This window comes from Citrus sinensis, chromosome 3, assembly GCF_022201045.2.
Source record: "Citrus sinensis cultivar Valencia sweet orange chromosome 3, DVS_A1.0, whole genome shotgun sequence".
Lineage (NCBI taxonomy): Eukaryota > Viridiplantae > Streptophyta > Magnoliopsida > Sapindales > Rutaceae > Citrus > Citrus sinensis.
The window spans coordinates 34,497,255-34,517,789 of NC_068558.1; the positions used below are offsets into that span (position 1 = coordinate 34,497,255).

The 20,535-nt window shown below is 34.8% G+C and overlaps 2 protein-coding genes across 4 annotated transcripts; one reads left to right on the forward strand and one right to left on the reverse strand.

Moving 5' to 3' along the window:
* Nucleotides 1–29: 29 nt before the first annotated feature.
* On the reverse strand, nucleotides 30–11,732 carry LOC102623612 (calcium sensing receptor, chloroplastic). Of its 3 annotated transcripts, XM_052438538.1 has the most exons (15): nucleotides 11,565–11,710; nucleotides 10,583–10,671; nucleotides 10,207–10,247; nucleotides 8,902–9,849; nucleotides 8,534–8,634; nucleotides 8,306–8,420; nucleotides 7,933–8,010; nucleotides 7,660–7,752; nucleotides 6,819–6,902; nucleotides 6,476–6,574; nucleotides 6,260–6,322; nucleotides 5,759–5,789; nucleotides 4,207–4,253; nucleotides 3,626–3,684; nucleotides 30–434 (listed from the first exon to the last, which is right to left on the reverse strand). In XM_052438538.1, the coding sequence occupies exons 4-15, from the start codon at nucleotides 9,568–9,570 to the stop codon at nucleotides 200–202; spliced, it is 1,674 nt and encodes a 557-aa protein (XP_052294498.1). In that variant the 5' UTR covers nucleotides 9,571–9,849; nucleotides 10,207–10,247; nucleotides 10,583–10,671; nucleotides 11,565–11,710; the 3' UTR covers nucleotides 30–199. The 3 variants fall into 3 exon arrangements, with proteins under 3 accessions (XP_052294498.1, XP_006492772.2, XP_052294497.1); XM_006492709.4 differs by lacking the exon at nucleotides 10,207–10,247 and having other exon boundaries at nucleotides 11,565–11,732; XM_052438537.1 differs by lacking the exons at nucleotides 10,207–10,247; nucleotides 11,565–11,710 and adding an exon at nucleotides 10,839–11,526.
* A 3,678-nt stretch (nucleotides 11,733–15,410) lies between these two features.
* On the forward strand, nucleotides 15,411–20,461 carry LOC127901330 (uncharacterized). The gene is made up of 9 exons (XM_052438434.1): nucleotides 15,411–15,706; nucleotides 17,196–17,978; nucleotides 18,069–18,215; nucleotides 18,301–18,408; nucleotides 18,505–18,666; nucleotides 18,752–19,539; nucleotides 19,636–19,731; nucleotides 19,822–19,950; nucleotides 20,021–20,461. The coding sequence occupies exons 6-9, from the start codon at nucleotides 19,060–19,062 to the stop codon at nucleotides 20,417–20,419; spliced, it is 1,104 nt and encodes a 367-aa protein (XP_052294394.1). The 5' UTR covers nucleotides 15,411–15,706; nucleotides 17,196–17,978; nucleotides 18,069–18,215; nucleotides 18,301–18,408; nucleotides 18,505–18,666; nucleotides 18,752–19,059; the 3' UTR covers nucleotides 20,420–20,461.
* The last annotated feature ends 74 nt before the right edge of the window (nucleotides 20,462–20,535 follow it).

The following is a 20,535-nucleotide window of genomic DNA, read 5'->3' on the forward strand; positions in this document are numbered from 1 at the left end:
CATAAGTCTCTTCATTTAATCAGATGAAATAGAAGAACTAAGCTTTATTTGTCTGGTGGAATGCACAAAAATGGTTCTCCAGGTTTACATAAAGGTCAGTATCAGAAAAAGTTTCTCGGAATCTGCCATGCAATTAACAGCAAGAATAATGAGAGGCTAAAATTGAGGCATCATACTGCACAAGAAAAATCTTTAACCTCTACGCTTCAGAGAGATCGACATTCTCATTCATTGAAGCCACTGATTCAGAGGATGGATCTTGGATTCCTTCAGTATCAGCTGGTTGAGATTCATGCTTGGCAGCAGCCTGCAACACCCGGTTTTGGACATCTACAGATGAGGGTGATGTCGGTAGACCAGGTCGATTTGTTTCTAATTTCCCAGCAGCCCATGAAAATGCCCGAGCACCAATTCTAACAGGAGCTAGCAACAGCCTTCAGAGAACATAACACAGAAACCACAGCTAATTCATCAGTTAACAGATTGGAAACTTAAAAAATCCTGTTCTTATCAACTACACTATACAACCAAGCTTCATGTCAATTTAAATTTCAATTTTGAATGTACTATTATCAGATAATACACCAGGGCGCATTTGGTATGTCGGTAAGGATTAAAATAGGACATGATATGATTGCACTAGATTAAATTGGAATAGATTAAATTTAGTGATGTGTTGTCATATGTTCAGTGTAGCATAGTATAGGTTTGTATTATAAATTCAATTATTTTATTAAAATAATAAAAAATAAAAAATAATTATTGTATATTTATTCAACCATGAATTTAATTAAATTAGTTAAATGAAAACTAATGAAATATCAAAATATATTTCTATTTATAATATTATAAAAATTTTCAAATTATTAAACATTAAATGCCTTTAAATCTTCGATGAAAGTTCATTAACATTTTCGATGTGGAATATGCTGAAAGTTCACCATATTTACAACACTTTGCCTTGAACTTCACCATTTAGTTGCATAAAACAAAGGTAACCATCATCTTTAATGATAGTTCACCAACATCTCAACGTGGGACATGGTGAAAGCTCACCATAGTTACAACACTCCGACTTGAATTTCAGCTTATCAATGATTCTAATTTTTGTACAGATTTACAAAACGTTATCACCACAATAACATGTTTTTTTATATATAGATATCATTTGTAGACTTTTCCTCTGATTAGAATTATAATATCTCTTCTAACTAAAATTTTATCTAAAATGATCCATTCCACCTAGGGAAAACAATGAAGACATACTTGGGATATTTAAAACATGAAAGAGATACTTGATTTAATTTATAAATGTTGTAAATCTGGTAAACTTTCACCATATCCACATCGAAATATTAGTGAACTTTCATTTAAGACTCAAAAGCAACCCACACGCAATCGCCCAACAAACCGTCCCTCTTGCTCCTCCTCCAATTAGTAAATAAAATAGCTGATGAAAACATAAAAGAGAATGAAGAGAGAAAGAAGAGATGAGGAGGCAAGGGATGGAAAACCACATCAACCCTAGTCCTTCTGTGTTGGATAAATCAAAGGGGGAGTGTTATAAATTCATAATTATGGCCCTACCACTTTGATATTATAAACAGAAAAGTCACGATAAAAAAAAATCATTTAAATTCCTTGATGTTTTAACACACACACACACATAAGGGCTAAGGTAATGAAGAGAGAGAATAGAAGAGGAGGCAGAGGAGGAGAAACCTGACTTTAAACAGTATTTTCCAATCCTAACCCTCATATGTGTGTGTATATTAAAATATCAATTTTCATATCTTGACTGTCAAGGACCTATATGTTTATAACGTCAAAAGAGGTCGGGTCGTAATTATCAATGTACAACATTACCCCTTAGACACGCCACTTCTATTACATTATTGGAGGTGCTCAGTATTACCTCGTTAAAACCTTGCTAATAAAACCCAGAGGGATAAATCCTGGTTATTCCACTAAAACCCAAGGAATAAAACTTGGACGAAGGGAAAGAAATAATAAAATAAATAAAAGAAAACTTCAAAATGGAGAAAAGTACTTCAATCAAATACATTATAATAGCTTAAATAAGCTCTTTTGTTCATTGGTCAATAATACAACAAGCACACACATATATATAGTCGATTATACAATTAAAAATATATTTTATAATATTATTAACTAACATATAATATCAAAATTATGAATTTTATTTATAAAAAGAAATTTTATTTTTGTTAATATTCTATTATACAATAATATTTAAAATTTCTCTTATTCTTTAAGAATCAAAAAATTTATTTTATAATTAAAAATTAATGTAATAACTAAATAATGTACAATTGAATTAACGAAAATATTTATCCTAACATCTCCCATGCCCATGGGATAAGTTTTGGTTGAAACTAAATGGTGGGTTTCAGGATCACAATTAATTATCTCATTTCATTCTATTCTCACATGCACCAAACATAGGACTGGATAAAAAAATAATCCATCTCAAGTTTTAATAATGCAACCAAATAGTATTAAATTGAACTATTTATTGTCAAATTCCATGTTTAGTGAATGTTAGGATAGGATAATCAGAGAGAGTTAATTGTAACCCATCATTCAATCCCCAATTGGAGCCAAAACTTATCCCATGGCCTTCATGTGATAAGTTAAGACAAGTATTTTTGTTAAATAAAATTATAGATATATATTTGTTACATTATTTTATACTAAAGCATAAATTATTTAATTATAATAATGAGACAAATTAATTTTATAATAAAAATCCTAATTAAAAAATAAAAAATTCTTTTATAAATTATATCTATTATAAAATAAAAAATTTATTTTAAATAAAATTCATAATTTTAAGATTATATTTTAGTCAATAGTAAAATGCTATATATTTTTAATAGTTTAAAATTTATATTATTTAGATATTTAATCTTTTTTCATATGAACTATTTTACTAAATTAATGGTTAAATTAATATATAATAACTACTTTTTTTATATTTGAATAAAAAATTATAATTATAATTCAATCTTATCCCAAACTATACGAAACACAAAACAAGACAATACTATACATAATCCTATCTAATTCAATCCAATCTAATCTAGTCCAATCTAATCCAGTCCAATTTGACATATCAAACATTCCTATGAAATGCCTATCATGATGCCCAATATTGGTTTTAGAAATTGGTGTCCATATGTATATTCGGTGCAACACCCAGTGGTTTTAAATCACCTTATTATTTTCAGCTGGCAGTGCAATTAAAATGCTAACTCTGGGTGTTCATGTCTAACAAGCATTCAATCTACACACTACACCCTTCATAACATTATACACAATGAACATCTATATTCACTAAGATTTGGCGTTTGATTAAAACATTATTATAGCATCTGGATGATAGGAAACCACAAGACAATTTATAAAGAATAAACTAATCACGTTGTGGTAGTTTGAGAAGAACAAGTGATCCATGTTAGGAGTTTATAATCATTTGAACCTTTATTTTTCCAAAACCTAATTATTTTCAATATATATATTTAATGTGCAGATCAAAATTGGAATAAAATATTTAATGATGACTCTGTTTTCTAGATTTCATATAACCTTAAGAAGACTTTACCTCACATCTTGCTTAAAATCTTCAGCATCATTGTATGAAGCCACCCGCCGATAAATAGTCTGGTAGAATTACAGCAACCCAGCCACAGAATCAGTATAATTTGCAATACCCAAATACATAAAACATATAAGAAATTTTCAGTTTCATTTAATAAAGAAATCTGCACCAGTGCATGACGGCCAGTAGATGGACTATATTATATAAACTCTCTGTTCCAAAATCAATGTAACATCATGATGTCATAACATTTATTGCAAAAAATCCAGAGGCATTAATAATTTTTTTTTAAATAGAAAAAGGACCAAAGAATAGACCAAAAAAGCCATCTTCTTGTCAGAAGCAACTAGCAAAATCAGACAACTGAAAATCATCATATCATTCTCAATCTTTTACCACAAAATCCCAACCAGTTAACCTCTAGGACCGGATTGTATATTTGAAACTGAATTGCAAAGGAAAAGGAGCATGTACGCACACACTCATCATTTCATCATTTACTTAATCTATACCAGTATTAAAATTCAATATAGTAAATGAAACAACTTTACAGGAGCACTTAAACTAGAGAAGAATATGAGTACCTGACCAAGGCCAATAACAGCAATAAATTGTAACGTCTTCTCCCACTCTGAGTCCAGTTATTTACATGCAGTTAGCACAAAGCATGGGACATTATATTTTTATAGAAAAAGGAAATAGATTTAAAGGACAGTTGTCTATACAGAGGCCATTAATCTAAAACAAGATCTCAATAAACATCCCATGAAACAGATATGCTATGATTACATGCCAAGACAATCCAAAGCTAATGTCAGGCCACAGCAGAACAATGTTACAGGTTGCTCCCAACAAAGTCTCAAGATGTAACTATCCAACATTGGAATTAAACTGGGCCTTCTAAGGCACAGTAAATCCTAAAACGAACACCCACTCCTCTTCCCTGCCCACCCCTAACCTTTGTCTTTCACCTCAGGCGTCTGTGTCGTAGCATGTGCCCTCAATCATAGACATCATAGAATGCTATCTATCATGGGCCAAGACCAGTTTGCACTTGAATTTCAGAACCTTAACCTTTCCATTTGATAGATGCTACCAAAACAATCCACAATTCAGTAGTTTCGGTGAGTAATCCTAGAAAAAGTTTACCTTTGTTTTCGTTCTGGTAATAGTCACTAGATATAAAAAGAGCCCAATTTAAACCCTGTTTGGTATTGTAGTTAGCAGCTATAGCTTTTGATGTACGCACTAAAAGTGTTTGGTAAACACCAGTTGCTATAATTTGACAGCTAAGTTGATTTTTAGCATACACTTATACAATGAAAACCTATAATATCTTCATTATTTTTTATCAAAAATTATTATTAAAATTCATATTTACCACACACTATCAACTTTTATTTCATAACTACAGCTTTTTCTTTTTCTTTTTTTTAATTACAAAAGCCATGGATTTTAAACCACAGCACCTTAATACTAAACAGATACTAAGGGCGTTTTGTCTTTTGCCACTAAATAGCAGGCCATCCAACCAAAAGGGAATAGACTGACACCCACAAAAGAGAATGAAAATGAAAATACACTAGGATACCACCTAAACAATAATTTATCCCATCCAACCCTCCATCCCAAAAGTTAGTCTACATGTATAACCTCCAACCTCTATGTATCACCTACCCAACAAATACACAGCCAGATTGTCTTAGCCAACTATTCAAGGTAGAAGCATACAGGCATTAGTGCCTTAGTTATGAGTCTACTCTTAACTAGGCTCCTGCATGCAGGCTCCTTCAACAAGCATCCATAATTTCCTTAAAGAATTGGAGGGAAATGTTTCCGGAGTTAGTTGCCAGCAGATGCATGTCAACATCCATGTTTCTTTTCACCAGAAATCAATCCCATTGAGTATAAGCTTTTCATTGTTCAACAAGCACAAGCTCTAATGATAAAAAAGTCAAATTGCAAAGGGTCATATGTTACATTTTTTATGACCTGAACTTCAAAAGCAGTTCAACAATGTATACCGAACTAGTAAATTTGTACAAACCAAAGTTCACTAAGGACATATCCCAATGAATCATATTGCATTCCAATTATGAATAAAATTGACATATCTGAACAAAGAAATATACGCACCTAATAGCACATATAATACTGCAAAACAGCCCTGGCCATAAATAAAAGCAGTTATTAGCGAAAGATGCACCTTAGATCACATGAAAAGCCTTAACATTCATATTATGTACTTGAGACTGCATCTGAACCATTAACCAGTATTTAGAGACTGAAAAAAAATTAATGTAGTAGATATTCAGGAAATAGTTAAGAAGCAAAGACCAATTAAGGAATGTTTTAATATATTTTCTTAAACTGCAGATAAAATGTACAGATAGATGATGAAATTTATCTATGTGGCCGAACTCTCTTCGTCATAATGGGTTCCAACACTTCTCAATGCAATTCTATGCAGCTCTTAGCTTAGATAGAACTAGAAGAATTGCTTTTAATCCATGCCTCCAGTTATGACAAGTCAAACAAAGATAGCTTTAGAGGTGTACAAAATGGATTCAGCATGATAAACAATTACTGTGAAGAAATCACGTATGCAATTGAATATCCACACGAAAGTAACCTTACCACACCAAACCCAAGAAATTGCACCGGAGAAGGATTGATATCTTCTAAGATTGCCTCAGCATCCTGAAACGATCCAACTATGCATTAATAGGCAGCTAAAAAGTTTGATCTATTTTTCGGAAAGAGAAGACAAAGAAACAAGTTCAGCCAGAATAAAATCTTATACTACTGAAAGTTTAGAAGTTCAGAGAATAACAGTAACCCTGTTGTGAATACCTCGTTGAGTATGGTTAATGCAGTCTCAGATTTTAGCTCCTTTATCCGTAGACCCTCTTTCACCCAAGACTGAAAGCCACCTTGGACCAGGAATGGTCTCTATCATGTGAAACAACACAACAATTAGTAGATGATTTTTAGATCTATCTATGATGATTCTGGCAATATATTTTTAGCTAATGCTGCCTTCCGGTTCCCCAACACATGAGATAAATTATACAGTGAACAATGGGATTTGAATTTTGGGTCAGATATATATACTTTCTTCTTCCAATTTTGATTCCATCTTAATTTCATAATCAAGTATTGCAAAGAAGCATTGGAGAGTCCTAGTGATACTTACCATAACCCCAAGTTTTCTCAGAGATCTTGCAATGCCTTTCGAACGAGTACCATCAGCATCCATAACTATGACCTTGGACCTGTCCTACAGATAGTACAAAAAGTATATTCTGAGACATCATTTCCACATACCATTAAGAAACAACAAAAAGTGCATGATATAGGGGATATTATTGCAAATAAGAACAGCCCATCATAAATTCTAGAAAAACTCGAAGGCAGCACAAGCATATATACATAAATAAGACAGGACCACATTACTTACACTACAAAATATATATTGTATCTTTACTTTTCATCAAATCACTGAATCAAAGGGATCGCTACCATCTGTGATACACACCAAACATCACATTCCAGCTCTAATTGTAGCTATCTAATCCATAAACTGCATTCCTACAGACAATTAAATGTTTGTTCTCTTAGTACAATCTCAATAGTACAGCTTTATTGAACAACTTGAAATTGGATGCTCAATGGGTATGACCAAACTACGAAACCGACCATTTTGGTTTGTGCATCATTTATGCTACACAATTTTATTGAATGATGTAATATATTTACCATTTGCAAGTCATATGCTCCTATGGGTTGTTAAAAATGTAAAGAGTGGTAAGGTATACAAATCATGTGTTAAGCAAGACAGGGAGACAGGGTAAAGCTTCATGACTTCTTCTTAGTAGCCATTAGCACACAAGAACAGAATTTGGAGAGTCAAGTAAAAAGTTGTTTAGCATTTTTGCAGAAAGTTGATTTTTATTTTTTGAGAATAGAAAGCTTTCTATTTGAAAAATTGGGAGCTATACAGAAATAAGCATTCTAAGAGTTTAAAGCTACCATACCTGAACAATTTTCAAATTACGAATAACGGCAGCTGTTAAGGTGTCATCAAGCTCTCTGCCACCTCTTAACAATTTCTTTACTGATCCACCAACCTAAATATAAACAACGAAAATTAGAATGAAACCGTAAGCTCCACATATACACCACCCTCTTTTTCTTTCTCCAAAACATTACTTAGCAATTTCCATCAAATAGAGGCAATGGGCATTTTGATTGCCTTCCCTATAATAAATTCACAAAAGAAATTACACTATATACATGCTTAAACCAACCTCAGGCAAATATACACTTGCGTAGCGAAATCGTGCTCCTCGTCGAAGATCAGGAATTCCATCTCTTTCTCTTAGATCCTTCAGAAGATTCAATTCCCAACATCAAGCAAAATTTGATAAAATTGAGCAGGAAACAAAAATGTAGGTTTAACTTTGGAGTGAAAACATTATCACTAATCAATCATACATTTGAACCCAAAAGAGAACCCCTTTCTTTTAATAACCCAAAAACAACTTTAAAAACAGTAGAGGTTCTAAGTAAAACTGGAATGAAAGCAGTAGGATAATTGTTTTAGCCTTCTTATGGGAGCACCAGAACTTAACATGTCTGATTTAACCAAATAAATGGCCAGAAAGATTTACAATCTCTTGCCTCATGCCGGACATCAATCAGTACAGCATTCTCCTTCCCTCTCAAAAGTTCCAAAGTCGACTTAGAAGATAAATCTCCAGAGTAACCACCATATGTCCACCACCAATAAAAGATCCTGCACAAATCTGATAGAACATTACGTTTCCCATGCGATAAGTAATTCGCTAATTTGTTTTCTAACATGAATGGTAACAAAATTCATTCTTCAGAACAAAAGGATATTCATACCACAAAGTAGCTGATGTACCCAAGAAAACAACAAATGGAACAATAGGATCATTTGGATCAAAGCCAAGGCTTCTTTCCAACCCCTCAATGGCAACAGAAACCTGCTTACACAGTACTGAAATTTAGTGCTCACAGGCAATGCAAGCTCAACGTGTTTACAATCAGTTACTGTTAGAAAATCTTAATGGAAGTGATGCAACAACAAAGAAAATGTCTGACCAAGAACCAAGGAAACAAATATTTTGGTGTATCATAATGGAGATTTCCGAATTATGCTTTCAATGAAAATAATCTCACTATAGAATCTTACTAAATCATCAGATATCATGAAGCAATGAAACTGATTTGTATCCAAATTCTAACAGTACCTGTTGTAAAGCTGACCCAACAGGCCTCCAGAGTTTTACTGCTCTGTCTTCATATAAATTAAGAGCATCCCTTATCTCTGGAGGAAGTGATTCCTTAGTGGTGCCATAATAGTAAACAACAAAAGAAGCCCCATTTGTCATAGATTCTTCCAATGCAACAATTGTATTCCTCAAGACATCAACAGCAGCAACAGTTGCTTTACTTGAGGCTTCCTTCAAGTCAGTTGAAAAATTTGTCAACTTGCTGCCGGCAGATCCTCCTGTTTGATCAATAGAAGAAAACACCCTACTAACAACATTATCAACTGCTTCTGAAGTACTTTTCTTTATAAATGTTAGTGATGAAGTAATTGTGTCAAGTGAGCTTTTCACAGCATTTTCTCCTTTAATCATGGAAGAACTGAAGGACTCATTTACGCCAGCTAAAAAATCATCAAAACTGCTTTTGATATTGGATATTGAACTGTTATCCATATCCAGAGAATCAAATGTTGTGGTGGGATTCTCAGGTGTTAATTCAATAGCTAATGTGGTTTTGGGTTCCACAGGTGCCATCAACTTGTCTGCATTTTCAGTCATTCGGTCTGCAAAATCCACAAGTCCTTCTTCCACAGCAGGTACACTAGAATCTTCTATATATTTCAGCTCCCCACTTCCCATAGGGTTCATCTCATTTGCCGCTTCAACAGAATAACTCCATGCATTAGATGGTTTGCAACTAATGTCGTCTAATTCATTTGTACAGGAATTAATGAAATCTATGGAGACTGATTTACTGTTTTCAACAAAACTAGAGTACAAGGACTTTGTAGCTTGTGTTTTAAAGCAAACTCTCTGGAGATGAGTTCCATTTTTCAAGCCCAAATCAATACCATCTTCCACATTACACTTCAATTCAAAGTCCTTCCTGAATGGGGAAAAGGATTGCAAACCTCCATGGAATGATGGCTGCTAATTGAAAAATGCAAATGCAATCAATGTTTAAACGCAAGATTCCCAAGGCAACAAAAAAGTAAGAGATTTCAGGGCATGTATTGCAAGATTCCCATCATTTTTTGTACATTTCGATTCAAAGTCCTTACTGAGTGAAAATGTCATCTTTGTAATGTAGGGTAGTTCAAGTGCACAAATTGCAGGTTCTATGACTCCTCTAAACCACTTGTGTATTTTACCCGAACTCTTGGTTAAGAAAATCCTAGTCCATGGAGTATGATATATCAATCATGCAACAATGACCTACAACATCTATGTGGATTGATTTTTGCAAAATAAAGAACAATGCTGACTGAGGAATAAGGTGCATACCAGATTAGCAATATCTCAGCAAGTAACCAACAATTTTTTATCTGATAAGAAAAAATTACAATTTCTTGAATATACATGAAACATTTTGCAGAAAGAACCATGTCATAATTATGAGTCCAACTGAAGAATTATCAATACTTATCACATGAAACGAAAGATACCCGAGTTCACTTAATGAAATTCTCTTTTTTTTCTCTAACATTGAGATAAGCAAAAAATTTTAACTAAAGACAATCATCTAGTGATCTCAAACAAATTAGGTTAGTATGAAACCATCATAATTTGTTCGTTCATTGCCTAATTTTATTAATGCAAGAGCCTGGAAGCAACTCAAAAAGAAAATAACCAACATAGGAAGTGTCATCTCATATCTCACCAATGAATGGGAACAGCTTGATGTGGCTGAACAAACTGGCAGAATTGTCATTTTAACACACGTTCAAGAAACTCAGCAAATTCTCATATCTGTTTAAATTCCACAGCAAAGATAGTTACAAGAAATCTAATCAAAATTTAAAATGTCAGAAGGCAAATCTTCCAATTAGGATCAAAAGAAGATAATTATAATTTGTCATTTCAATTCTGATTGTACAATTTTATTTTTTTTATGTGTGCATTTATTAAGATTCTACCTTCTCTGCCAAATTGTGATGGACTTGGTAAATAATGAATTGTACCGACTTGAATTTTATACAACTTATTGAGATAATAATACGCCAAATTCAACACCGTCCATCCCAAATCACAACAAGAAACTCAAACTTTTATCCCCTCAAGTGGGTTCTTGAAACTGAAGCTTTAGTGCCAGTACAATTTTGAAAGATTGTGATCAAACTAAAACATCAAATAAAATAAGACGCAACAAAAACACCTCTTCAGAAAATTAGTATAGGAATATAGATAAGCTACACAGACCTACTTCAATGAATTAGAAAAATTATGATAAACTTGATGCATTTCGAAAAACAACAAACAAATATTCCCAGGAAAACAAAAAAAAGACACCTTTGTTTAAGCTTAGACAAAAATAACTAAGGACATATGAATGCATCATAATAGTATCTATTCCCCAATTGAGTTCACCAACATAAAATCAGCATGCAATAAAAGATATAGTCTTAGCAAAATTTGTGTGAAAATGGGCTAAATTAAACCCAAAAACCATTTGAAATTCAATCTCTGATGCAAGAGACATCCAAAATTTAAGATAAATAAACTAAATTACACAACCCCATTTGATTTCATGACAAAGAGATCAAATCTTGAACTGTGTATCTTGAAATTCAGCCGTTAGTAACTGCAAAATTATCAAAAAAAAAATGAGCTAAACATATATAGCATTTCAGAGGAGTGCTTACTTGACAAATCACTAATACAAAGCTGGGAATGGGCATTCGGAATGTTTTGAGAGGCTCGTATGGATAAAATATCAAGTTATTTAAGTAATGACAAAAAGGAGAATCGTGTGGCTTGTCAAAGCCGTTAGCTCCATCTCTTTTGCCTCGTCCTCTCGTTTTGTTTCTGTGGGGACATATTTGATATTTCGGATTTTGTCTAAAATTTGTCATGTTTTTGGATACTAGCATCTACGCCTCGAGTATTTAATAAAATTGTTATTAAGGATAAGCTTTTCATTTTTTTCATCTTTGATCTTTTTGAAGTCGTATTTTTTTATAAATTTTATTAATAAACCAATAATTTGACATTAAACCAATTATTTATGAACCCACTCAATTCTTCCCTGCACCTATTAAAAAAAAATCATTCATAATATTTAAAATTTCAGAATTTTAAAAATTACCCTTCATAAATCTCTTTTTCTTTCTATCTTACAATTGAATATTCTCTCTCTACTCTAACATTTTATAAACTAAACATTTAATTTCACTATTTTTGAATTTATTTTTGTCTTTTCTTAGCATATTATGATCTCTATTTCATGTTTTCTATATGTAAGAATTTTTTTTGATATCCATAAAATTTTGTGTTTGGTGAAAATTAATTTCTTGATATTTGTTAATTTTTATAACTGATAAAAATATATCAATGTTCATTTTTAAATGATGGGTTTTGTTCATTTTAGTTAGTTATATTAATTTTTTGTAGGTAAAAAAATATATTTGAATGAATTGAAGGAAAATTGTGAAATTGAGAAGATACAGAGAAGAAAAAGTTAATTAAATATTTTTTCAAAAATTATTCAAATAATAAAATTCTTAATTAAAAACAAAGATGGAGAGAGAAATTCAGTGGGTTCAAAATACTTATTTTAATTCCAAAAAAGAACCAATAAAAGAAATCAAAAGATGATTCTTTTATTTCTCAACATATTTCTCTGTACTTTTCTCTCTCTACTGATTCACAATTTTTCATACTTCTAACTATCATTTTATTCAATTATTTTGTATTTTTAATGACAATTATTTAATTTTTAGTTAGTTTTGATATTGATTAGAGATTGAAAGTGTATTTTAGAAGACTTCCGGTCTCTTGAAAAAAGGAAAAATGGAGAAGAAGAAGAAGTGTTCTTGATTTTTTGTAGGCGTTAAAGGTAAATGGTTTGAAATGATATTTTGTTTTAATTTCACTCATTAATCTCATTCGGGATAAAATTATAAATGCAAATAAATGGGGTTTCATAAGTATTTTTAATAGTGTTAAAAGGTCTACTCACTAAATAAACATGTTTTACCCAAACCAATGCGATTAGTAAGTTATTAGGTTGCGTTGATCTGGTTAAAAATCAAAATTAAAAATTAAATAAATAAAAAAGGCATAAAAACTATATGTTACTTGAAAATAAAAAGAATTTCTAATAGTTAGTTCTAATGTCCCATATCCAAAACATGCATATTAAATAAATATTATAAGTTAGAAATACAATATCCAAGAATGAATGAATGAAATACCATATTTTTGTTGAGAATTAAGAGTGTGATTTTAATTTTGATATTGGAGTCTAAAGTGCCACGTTTAAATAATCTCTTTTATAAAATAATAAAAAGAGGTTAAAAATTAGGTTAGCAGTTTAGCCATTTAGGGTTTAGCAATTAAGGATGAACATATTATTGTTGTTGTTGTTATTATTATTATTATTATTTATATGTTTACTAATCCAATCCAATCCAATTATTAACAAATTTGAAAAAATTGATCCAATCAAGCCGTAATAATTCATTCAACTCGTCTAAATTGGATTAGGTTGAATTTGGTTTGCCACCCTTGTTTTGAGCAACAAACCTCAATGTGATTCCATGAGCTCTTTGATTGTTTATAAAATTGATTTAGAGTACATAATGGAGTGTATCGACAATGAAAATGTAAAACAAATTATTGTATACATTAAAATGTGCAAAACAATGAATTATATGTACGAACGAGTGCAAACACATTTTTCAATAAGAAGTTAAAAGATATTTATGCATGAAAAAGCCTACGTTTGTAGTTATTATAAATTTTAAAAACAAAATTTACATTTAGATCCCTAAAATTTACGTATAAGTACAAAAATTTTAAATATTGTTTATTATTTTTTTAACATGCCTATTCCTTGTGGATAATTCTATCTCATCACTAATGTTGTTTCTTGCTTACAATTTGTATAGCGTCTCAAAATAGACAATAGGGGGATTTTGAATTTTTTAAGTCTCAATATAGTCTCTAATCTTGTGAGAAAGATTTTCTTTCAATAATTTGGAGGTAAACATAACATAACTTTTTGGACTAAAGCCTAACTCTGCTGGTTATGGTGGTATCCTTTTCAAGACCTGAGTCTTTAGATTCGAGTTTTATAGAGTGTGCATGTGTATTTAATTAATAATTTTTTAAAACAATACATCAAATATTAATATCCATGACATAATTTAGTTCTTAATTTTTTTTAAAATACATCAAAAACATAATTTTTTTAACAACTTATAGGCATGACAAATTTCAAGATATAAATATCAGTCAAAATAAGTGAAAGAAATAATGGTGCCAATTCTAATTTCTTAACTAAATTAATTAGTGCATGAGCCCCGAATACGACACGAGAGTTTGATGGGCTAACATGGCACAAGAACCTGAATAAATAATTGATTTAAGAAATAATTCAACGAAAAATATAATTGATAAGAATTCAGTATTGAAATGAGTTTTTTATGAAACACTGAATTAATGATTATTAAGCAAAAACAATAAAAAATAAATATTAATCATTGATAAGTTTCAACAAAAACTTAACACAATCCTCAATCCTAATTCAAATTATAAATGTCATTCATATATTCATTATAATCAACAACAAAGGTTATAAATGTTTAGGATTGTTTATTTAGAACCCACATTTTAATAAGGCTTCATTTGATGTAGTTTTTCAAACATTGATTATTTGAGTAAAGTTTCCCCAATAGAGTTTTTATCAAACAAATTTTATTTATTTGGTTGCCAATAAGAGTTTTTATTAAAAATTATAATTTTATTTAAATAAACATATTTTTTAAAATTACATTATAAAAAGAATTAAATAAAGTTATAAAAGTAAAATATATTTTAGATATTTTAATATTTAAGAAAAAAATTTTGAATCTCTACTTTCAGAAACTCAAATTTTTAGCTTTTAATTGTAGAGACAAAATATCTTATTTAATCTTTAAAAGTTATGCTAAAAAAAATCAAATAACTACAAAAATTTTAATAAGAACACATAAAATTAAACGAGCATTTATTAATAATCACTTTAGTGTACTTATCTAATGACCATAAGTGTTTATTTAATCTCATAAGTTCTTATTTAATCTCATGAGTTCTTTTCAAATTTTTTGTTGTTTTTTTTAGTAGAGCTTTTCAAAATTAAATAAACTATTTTGCTCCTACTAGGAAAAACTAAAATTTTAGGTTTTTGCGAATAATTGTTTAAAATTTTTAAAAAATATTAAAATATCTAAAATATCTAAAATATCTTTTTTTTATTTCATAATCTTATTTCATTTCTTCATAACATAACTTTAAATAACTTACCTATTAAAATAATTTCACAATTTCTAATAAAAACTCTAATTGACAATTAAGTAACAACTTTTTTTTTGGTAAAAAATCTAATAATAAAAATTCTATTTAAATATATTATATTTGAAAAGGTATACTAACCGAACCTAAGATAAAAACAAAAATTTTTACATCCACACAATTAAGCTTAAAACAATTTCAAATGAATTTTGGGAAATTTACAAAACAAGCCAAAAAAAGAAGGCATTTTTCAACTTTAACCCCTCAAATTTTTTTCTTTCAACATTAGCCAAATCACCACATTTTGGACGAAATTACCCTCCTCATTCTCATGTTTCCCTCAAGCAAATTCCTTCCCCTCTCACCAAAATCTCATCACCGGAAGTTCTATAGATTGTCGGCGGCAGCGTACATCGGCAGCGAAGGAAGTTGTTGGCACTTGAAAGAAGCTAAATCACGTTGAAAATCTTCGGAGATCTCCAAAATCAAAGAAAAAAATTGAAAACCCTAGGTGAGTTGTTATTGCCGTTTTTCTTGTTGTTGTTGTTGCTGTTGTTGTTTGGGATGTTGTTGTTGTTTGGGTTGTTGTCGTTGTTTGGGATGTTGTTGTTGTTGGTGGTGTTTTAATGGCGGTGGTGGGTGAGATGCATGTGGGAAAGGGAAGAGAAGAGAAAGGGGGGAAGCCAACTCGCGCTGCGTCGCACGCGAGATGCGCGTGGCGTGCGCACCTCGCGCGCGCGAGATGGGCATGCAGCGCGCATCTCGCGTGCGACAGGCGCATCTCGCGCACGCGAGGTGCGAACGCCGCGCGCGACATGCGCATGTCGCACGCAAGATGGGCGCGACACGCGCACCTCGCGCGCGCGAGATGGGCATGTTGCACGCGAGATGCGCGCGGCACGCCCATCTCGCGCGCGCATCTCGCGTGCGACAGGCGCATGTTGCGCGCGCGAGGTGCGAACGCCGCGTGCGACATGCGCATGTCGCACGCAAGATGGGCGCGACACGCGCACCTCGCGCGCGCGAGATAGGCATGTAGCACGAGAGATGCGCGCGGCATGCACATCGCGCGCGCGCGAGGTGCGCACGCCACGCGCAGCTCGTGTGCGACAGGCACTGCGTCGCACGCGAGATGCGCGTGGCGTGCGCCCATCTCGCGCGCGAGGGCGCGGCCTCGCGCGAGCGAGTTGCGCTAGGCTCGCGCGAGGGAAGCCAAGCGCGCGCGAGTTGCGTGCAGGCAAGCAGCTCGCGCGCTTGGCTTCCCTCGCGCGAGCCTGTCGCACCAAGAGGCAGCATCTCTTGGTGCGACAGTTGGTGCCCGTCGCACCAAGAGGTGCTACCTCTTGGTGCGACAGGCTCGCGCGAGGGATGCCAAGCGCGCGAGCTGCTTGCCTGCACGCAACTCGCGCGCGCTTGGCTTCCCTCGCGCGAGCCTAGCGCAACTCGCTCACGTGCGGCTGCGCGCTCGCGCGCGAGATGGGCGCAATGTGCTCATCTCGTGTGCGACAGGCGCATCTCACGCGCGCGAGGTGCGAACGCCGCGCGCGACATGCGCATGTCGCAAGCAAGATGGGCGCGACATGCGCACCTCGCGCGCGCGAGATGGGCATGTCGCACGCGAGATGCGCGCGGCACGCCCATCTCGCGCGCGCGAGGTGCGCACGCCGCGCGCATCTCGTGTGCGACAGGTGCGACATCGCACGCGAGGTGTGCACGTTGCGCCCATCTCGCGCGCGAGGGCGCGGGCTCGCGCGAGCGAGTTGCGCTAGGCTCGCGCGATGGAAGCCAAGCGCGCGCGAGTTGCGTGCAGGCAAGCAGCTTGCGCGCGAGTTGCGTGCAGGCAAGCAGCTTGCGCGCGAGTTGCGTGCAGGCAAGCAGCTTGCGCGCTTGGCTTCCCTCGCCCGAGCTTGTCTCACCAAGAGGCAGTGCGCAGTGCTGCCTTAATTTTTTTTTCTTTTGTTCATAATTTTTTAATGTGTGATACTTTTAACTTGTACCAGATAAATGGGCAAATCAAAATTAGCATTGCATAACCCACCCGGACCGATTAAAGAACCAGGAATGATGAAAATACCTTATGTTGATCACTTCCCTGGGCGTATCACGAGTATGTGCAAATTAGATGTCGTTGTTAATGCCATCCGGGAAAAATTAACAAGGCAACAGTTGAAGCTATTCAAAGACGATATATTTGGGCATTTCCTACAGTGCTGGAGCTATCCGTTCAGTGGCGTGATTGTGCACAATATATTGCTTCGGCAAGTGTCACATGGCGATGGAAATGACAAAGATGAGTTATGGTTTCAAGTTGGCGACCATTTGATACGGCTATCGATTGGAGAGTGGTGCCTAGTAGCGGGACTTTGCTATGACGAAAAAGTATTCCTGACGAAGCATAAAACAAATCATAGGTTACTTAATAAGTACTTTGGAGGCAGGATTCGCGATATAAATCTTGGCCAGTTCGAGGAAATATTTATGAACTTACGCTTCAAGACTATGAATGACACCGATGCGCTAAAAATTGCCATGTTTTACTTTGCTGATAGAGTGCTACACGGAAGAAAGGATCATTGTCAAATCAATTTCAATTTACTTAATGAGGTAGATGACATAAATCATTTTCGAAGTATTCCGTGGGGTCGTTTGTCATGGGAAACAATATATAAAAGCATTGATAATGTATTGAACGGCAAAGTAAAAAATTTAAGAAGGCAAGCGCAGAAAATCCATTGCATAGAATTGAGAAATACAACTTTTACGGCTTTACGTCGGCAGTGCATGTGAGTGAAGAAGTTTTTTTTATAACTTAGTTTTGTTATAATAAATATTTAATGACACGTTTTTTTACTTCATATCTTTCCTTGTTGAAGGCATGGATTTTTGAAGCGATCGAAGGACTACCATTAGAGTGGGTAGAGAAAATTAAGAGGAAGGGTGCTCGGATCGTGCGATGGAAGCCTGTGGCTTCTTCAAATATTAACTTCGGCGAAGTGTATTCATACCTGAACGAGCGTCTTGTAAGTCATTTATATGTATGTCTGTATATAAGTATTACATAATATATGGTTATACTAATTGGAAATTTGGTAATCTTTACGACAGGATGGCACCATTTTCCAAACCCTGAAACCGGATGCAAAGGAGAGAGCCACAAATTATTGGAAGAGCGTCGAGGATTACGTGCCATATTTGCCAAGTTGGGTCCGTAATGTGGGTATCATCTATAGTATCATTGAAAACCGGATGCAAAGTCATTTATATGTTTGTTTTTTAGGTATTTATTGTTTTCTGTTTTACTTGGTGCAGCACCAGCCTTCAATCAATGCGCCATCCAGTACAAGGCCAAACGAGGTGGATCCTGACCCCACGAGCCCAATAGGACTGGAGCAGAGTCCTGTTGAGGATGCCGGTGCTGCCGACGACCATTATGAATCCGCACATGATTCAGATGACAGAAATGAGCCAGAGGTAACTTCTGTCGTCCTGAACATTTACAATGCACATATACCGATCCGACATTTTGTCATTACTTTCTTATTTGCATAAATTGTAGGCAAGGACTAAGTTCCGCAATGATTATTTCGTTGGACGACTGGATAAAATAGAGTCTTCCATTCACGAGTTGAGGTCGGAACTTCAGACTGGACACAGTTCCATTAACGAACTGAGGTCAGAACTTATGGCGGAACGCAGAGAAGCACAACAATATAGAGCAACGGTCATGTGGTTTATGGCTTCGTTTGGCGCGGGTGCTTCAAAGGGCGCGTACGGTGATTCTCCGTTTGGCCCCGCACCCTCGATGAGCAAGTTTCGTATGTTTTCGTTATGTTATTATGATTTCAAACCCGAACTTATGTTAATATGTTCATCTCCTCGAAACAACAGGCCCCAGATTGCTATAGTCCGAACGTTGATGCTGGCTATGGTACGCATACTGATGCTGGTAATGACGACGAGCACACCCCTATGTCCTTGTACAGTCTACATGGGGACATATGTGATGACAGTGTACAGATATTCACGGAGGCACCTCCCGGCGTTAGTAAGTTTGGGTGTCCGTACCGACCGTCGTATATATTTGGCAGTCCTTACTTCATTCCTCCTTTCAAGAGAGTTAGGAATGTCAGGGCTCTACCCGCACTCAACATTACGGACTATGAAATTGATGAAAGATCGAGTGTGGATATGAATCCGCTTAGGGGACTAGAAGACTCAAGACTATGTGAGGAGTTTGATCAGTGGTTTGCCGGCAACATTTTCGTGGATCGGCCCGTCCAACAGTCTCGAAATTTCTTTGAAATACTCATGGGCAATGCTTCGATGGGGTGGCTTGGTGACGAGGTAAGCGTGTTTAATGGTCAGTACATTACAATACACAATAATATTTCTGCTGGCATGGATATTGATATAAATTAACTTGGTATAATCCCTTTACAGCATATTCACACGTATTACCGCTTGATCAGCGAGAAGCAACGGCGGTTTCCAAATGCACTACCACAACGCGTCACGCATACAGATATATACTTTTGGGCATGTTTTCAAATTTTATAATCATTAATTATAATTTCGATGTTTTAAATATCTCGAAATGTTATTAATTTTCTACTCATCGTGTAATAGGTGTTTCTAAAGCAATTATGGAACAATGGTAGTTGTGATGTCAATTCATTACAATATGGCAACAACTTGAGCAGCTATATAGATGGGCGGGAAGATCTCATGTCCAAACCGTTTACGGATGTCGATATGGTAAGAATTGTCACTCAATCTTATGGTAATTGTGTATAAAATATACTAATTTACCAATTTATTTATGTAGATATTCATCCCTGTGAATTTGGGCGGCGATCATTGGGTACTAGCTCGAGCGGACCTTCGCGCGAGGAGGATGCGGATTTACGACTCGTTGGTTACCTTTCGCGAGGACAAAACATATTTGCGTAAATTCAAACCTCTTCAGGTCGTCTTCCCTCAATGGCTTCAAGATGTTGGATTATACAACCTTCGATCTGAGCTGCAGAGTGCCGACCCTTGGAAAGTAAGAATTGTTAAGGATGTGCCCCAACAATCACCTGGAAGTGGTGATTGCGGTGTATTTATGTTGATGTTTACAATGTATTTGATGTTCGGGCTAAAACTTGATTTTGATAGTAGCCACGGGCATTACTTCAGGAAGAAAATTGCTGTAGATATATTCACGGGCGATATTGCCTTGTAAGTCGTTGTATTGTATTAAGACTTGATGTATGGATGTAGATTATTTTTCTAATAGATATAAACTTTTGATATATTCATATATTTAGCTATAAGTAATTATTGATCAACTTTAGTACT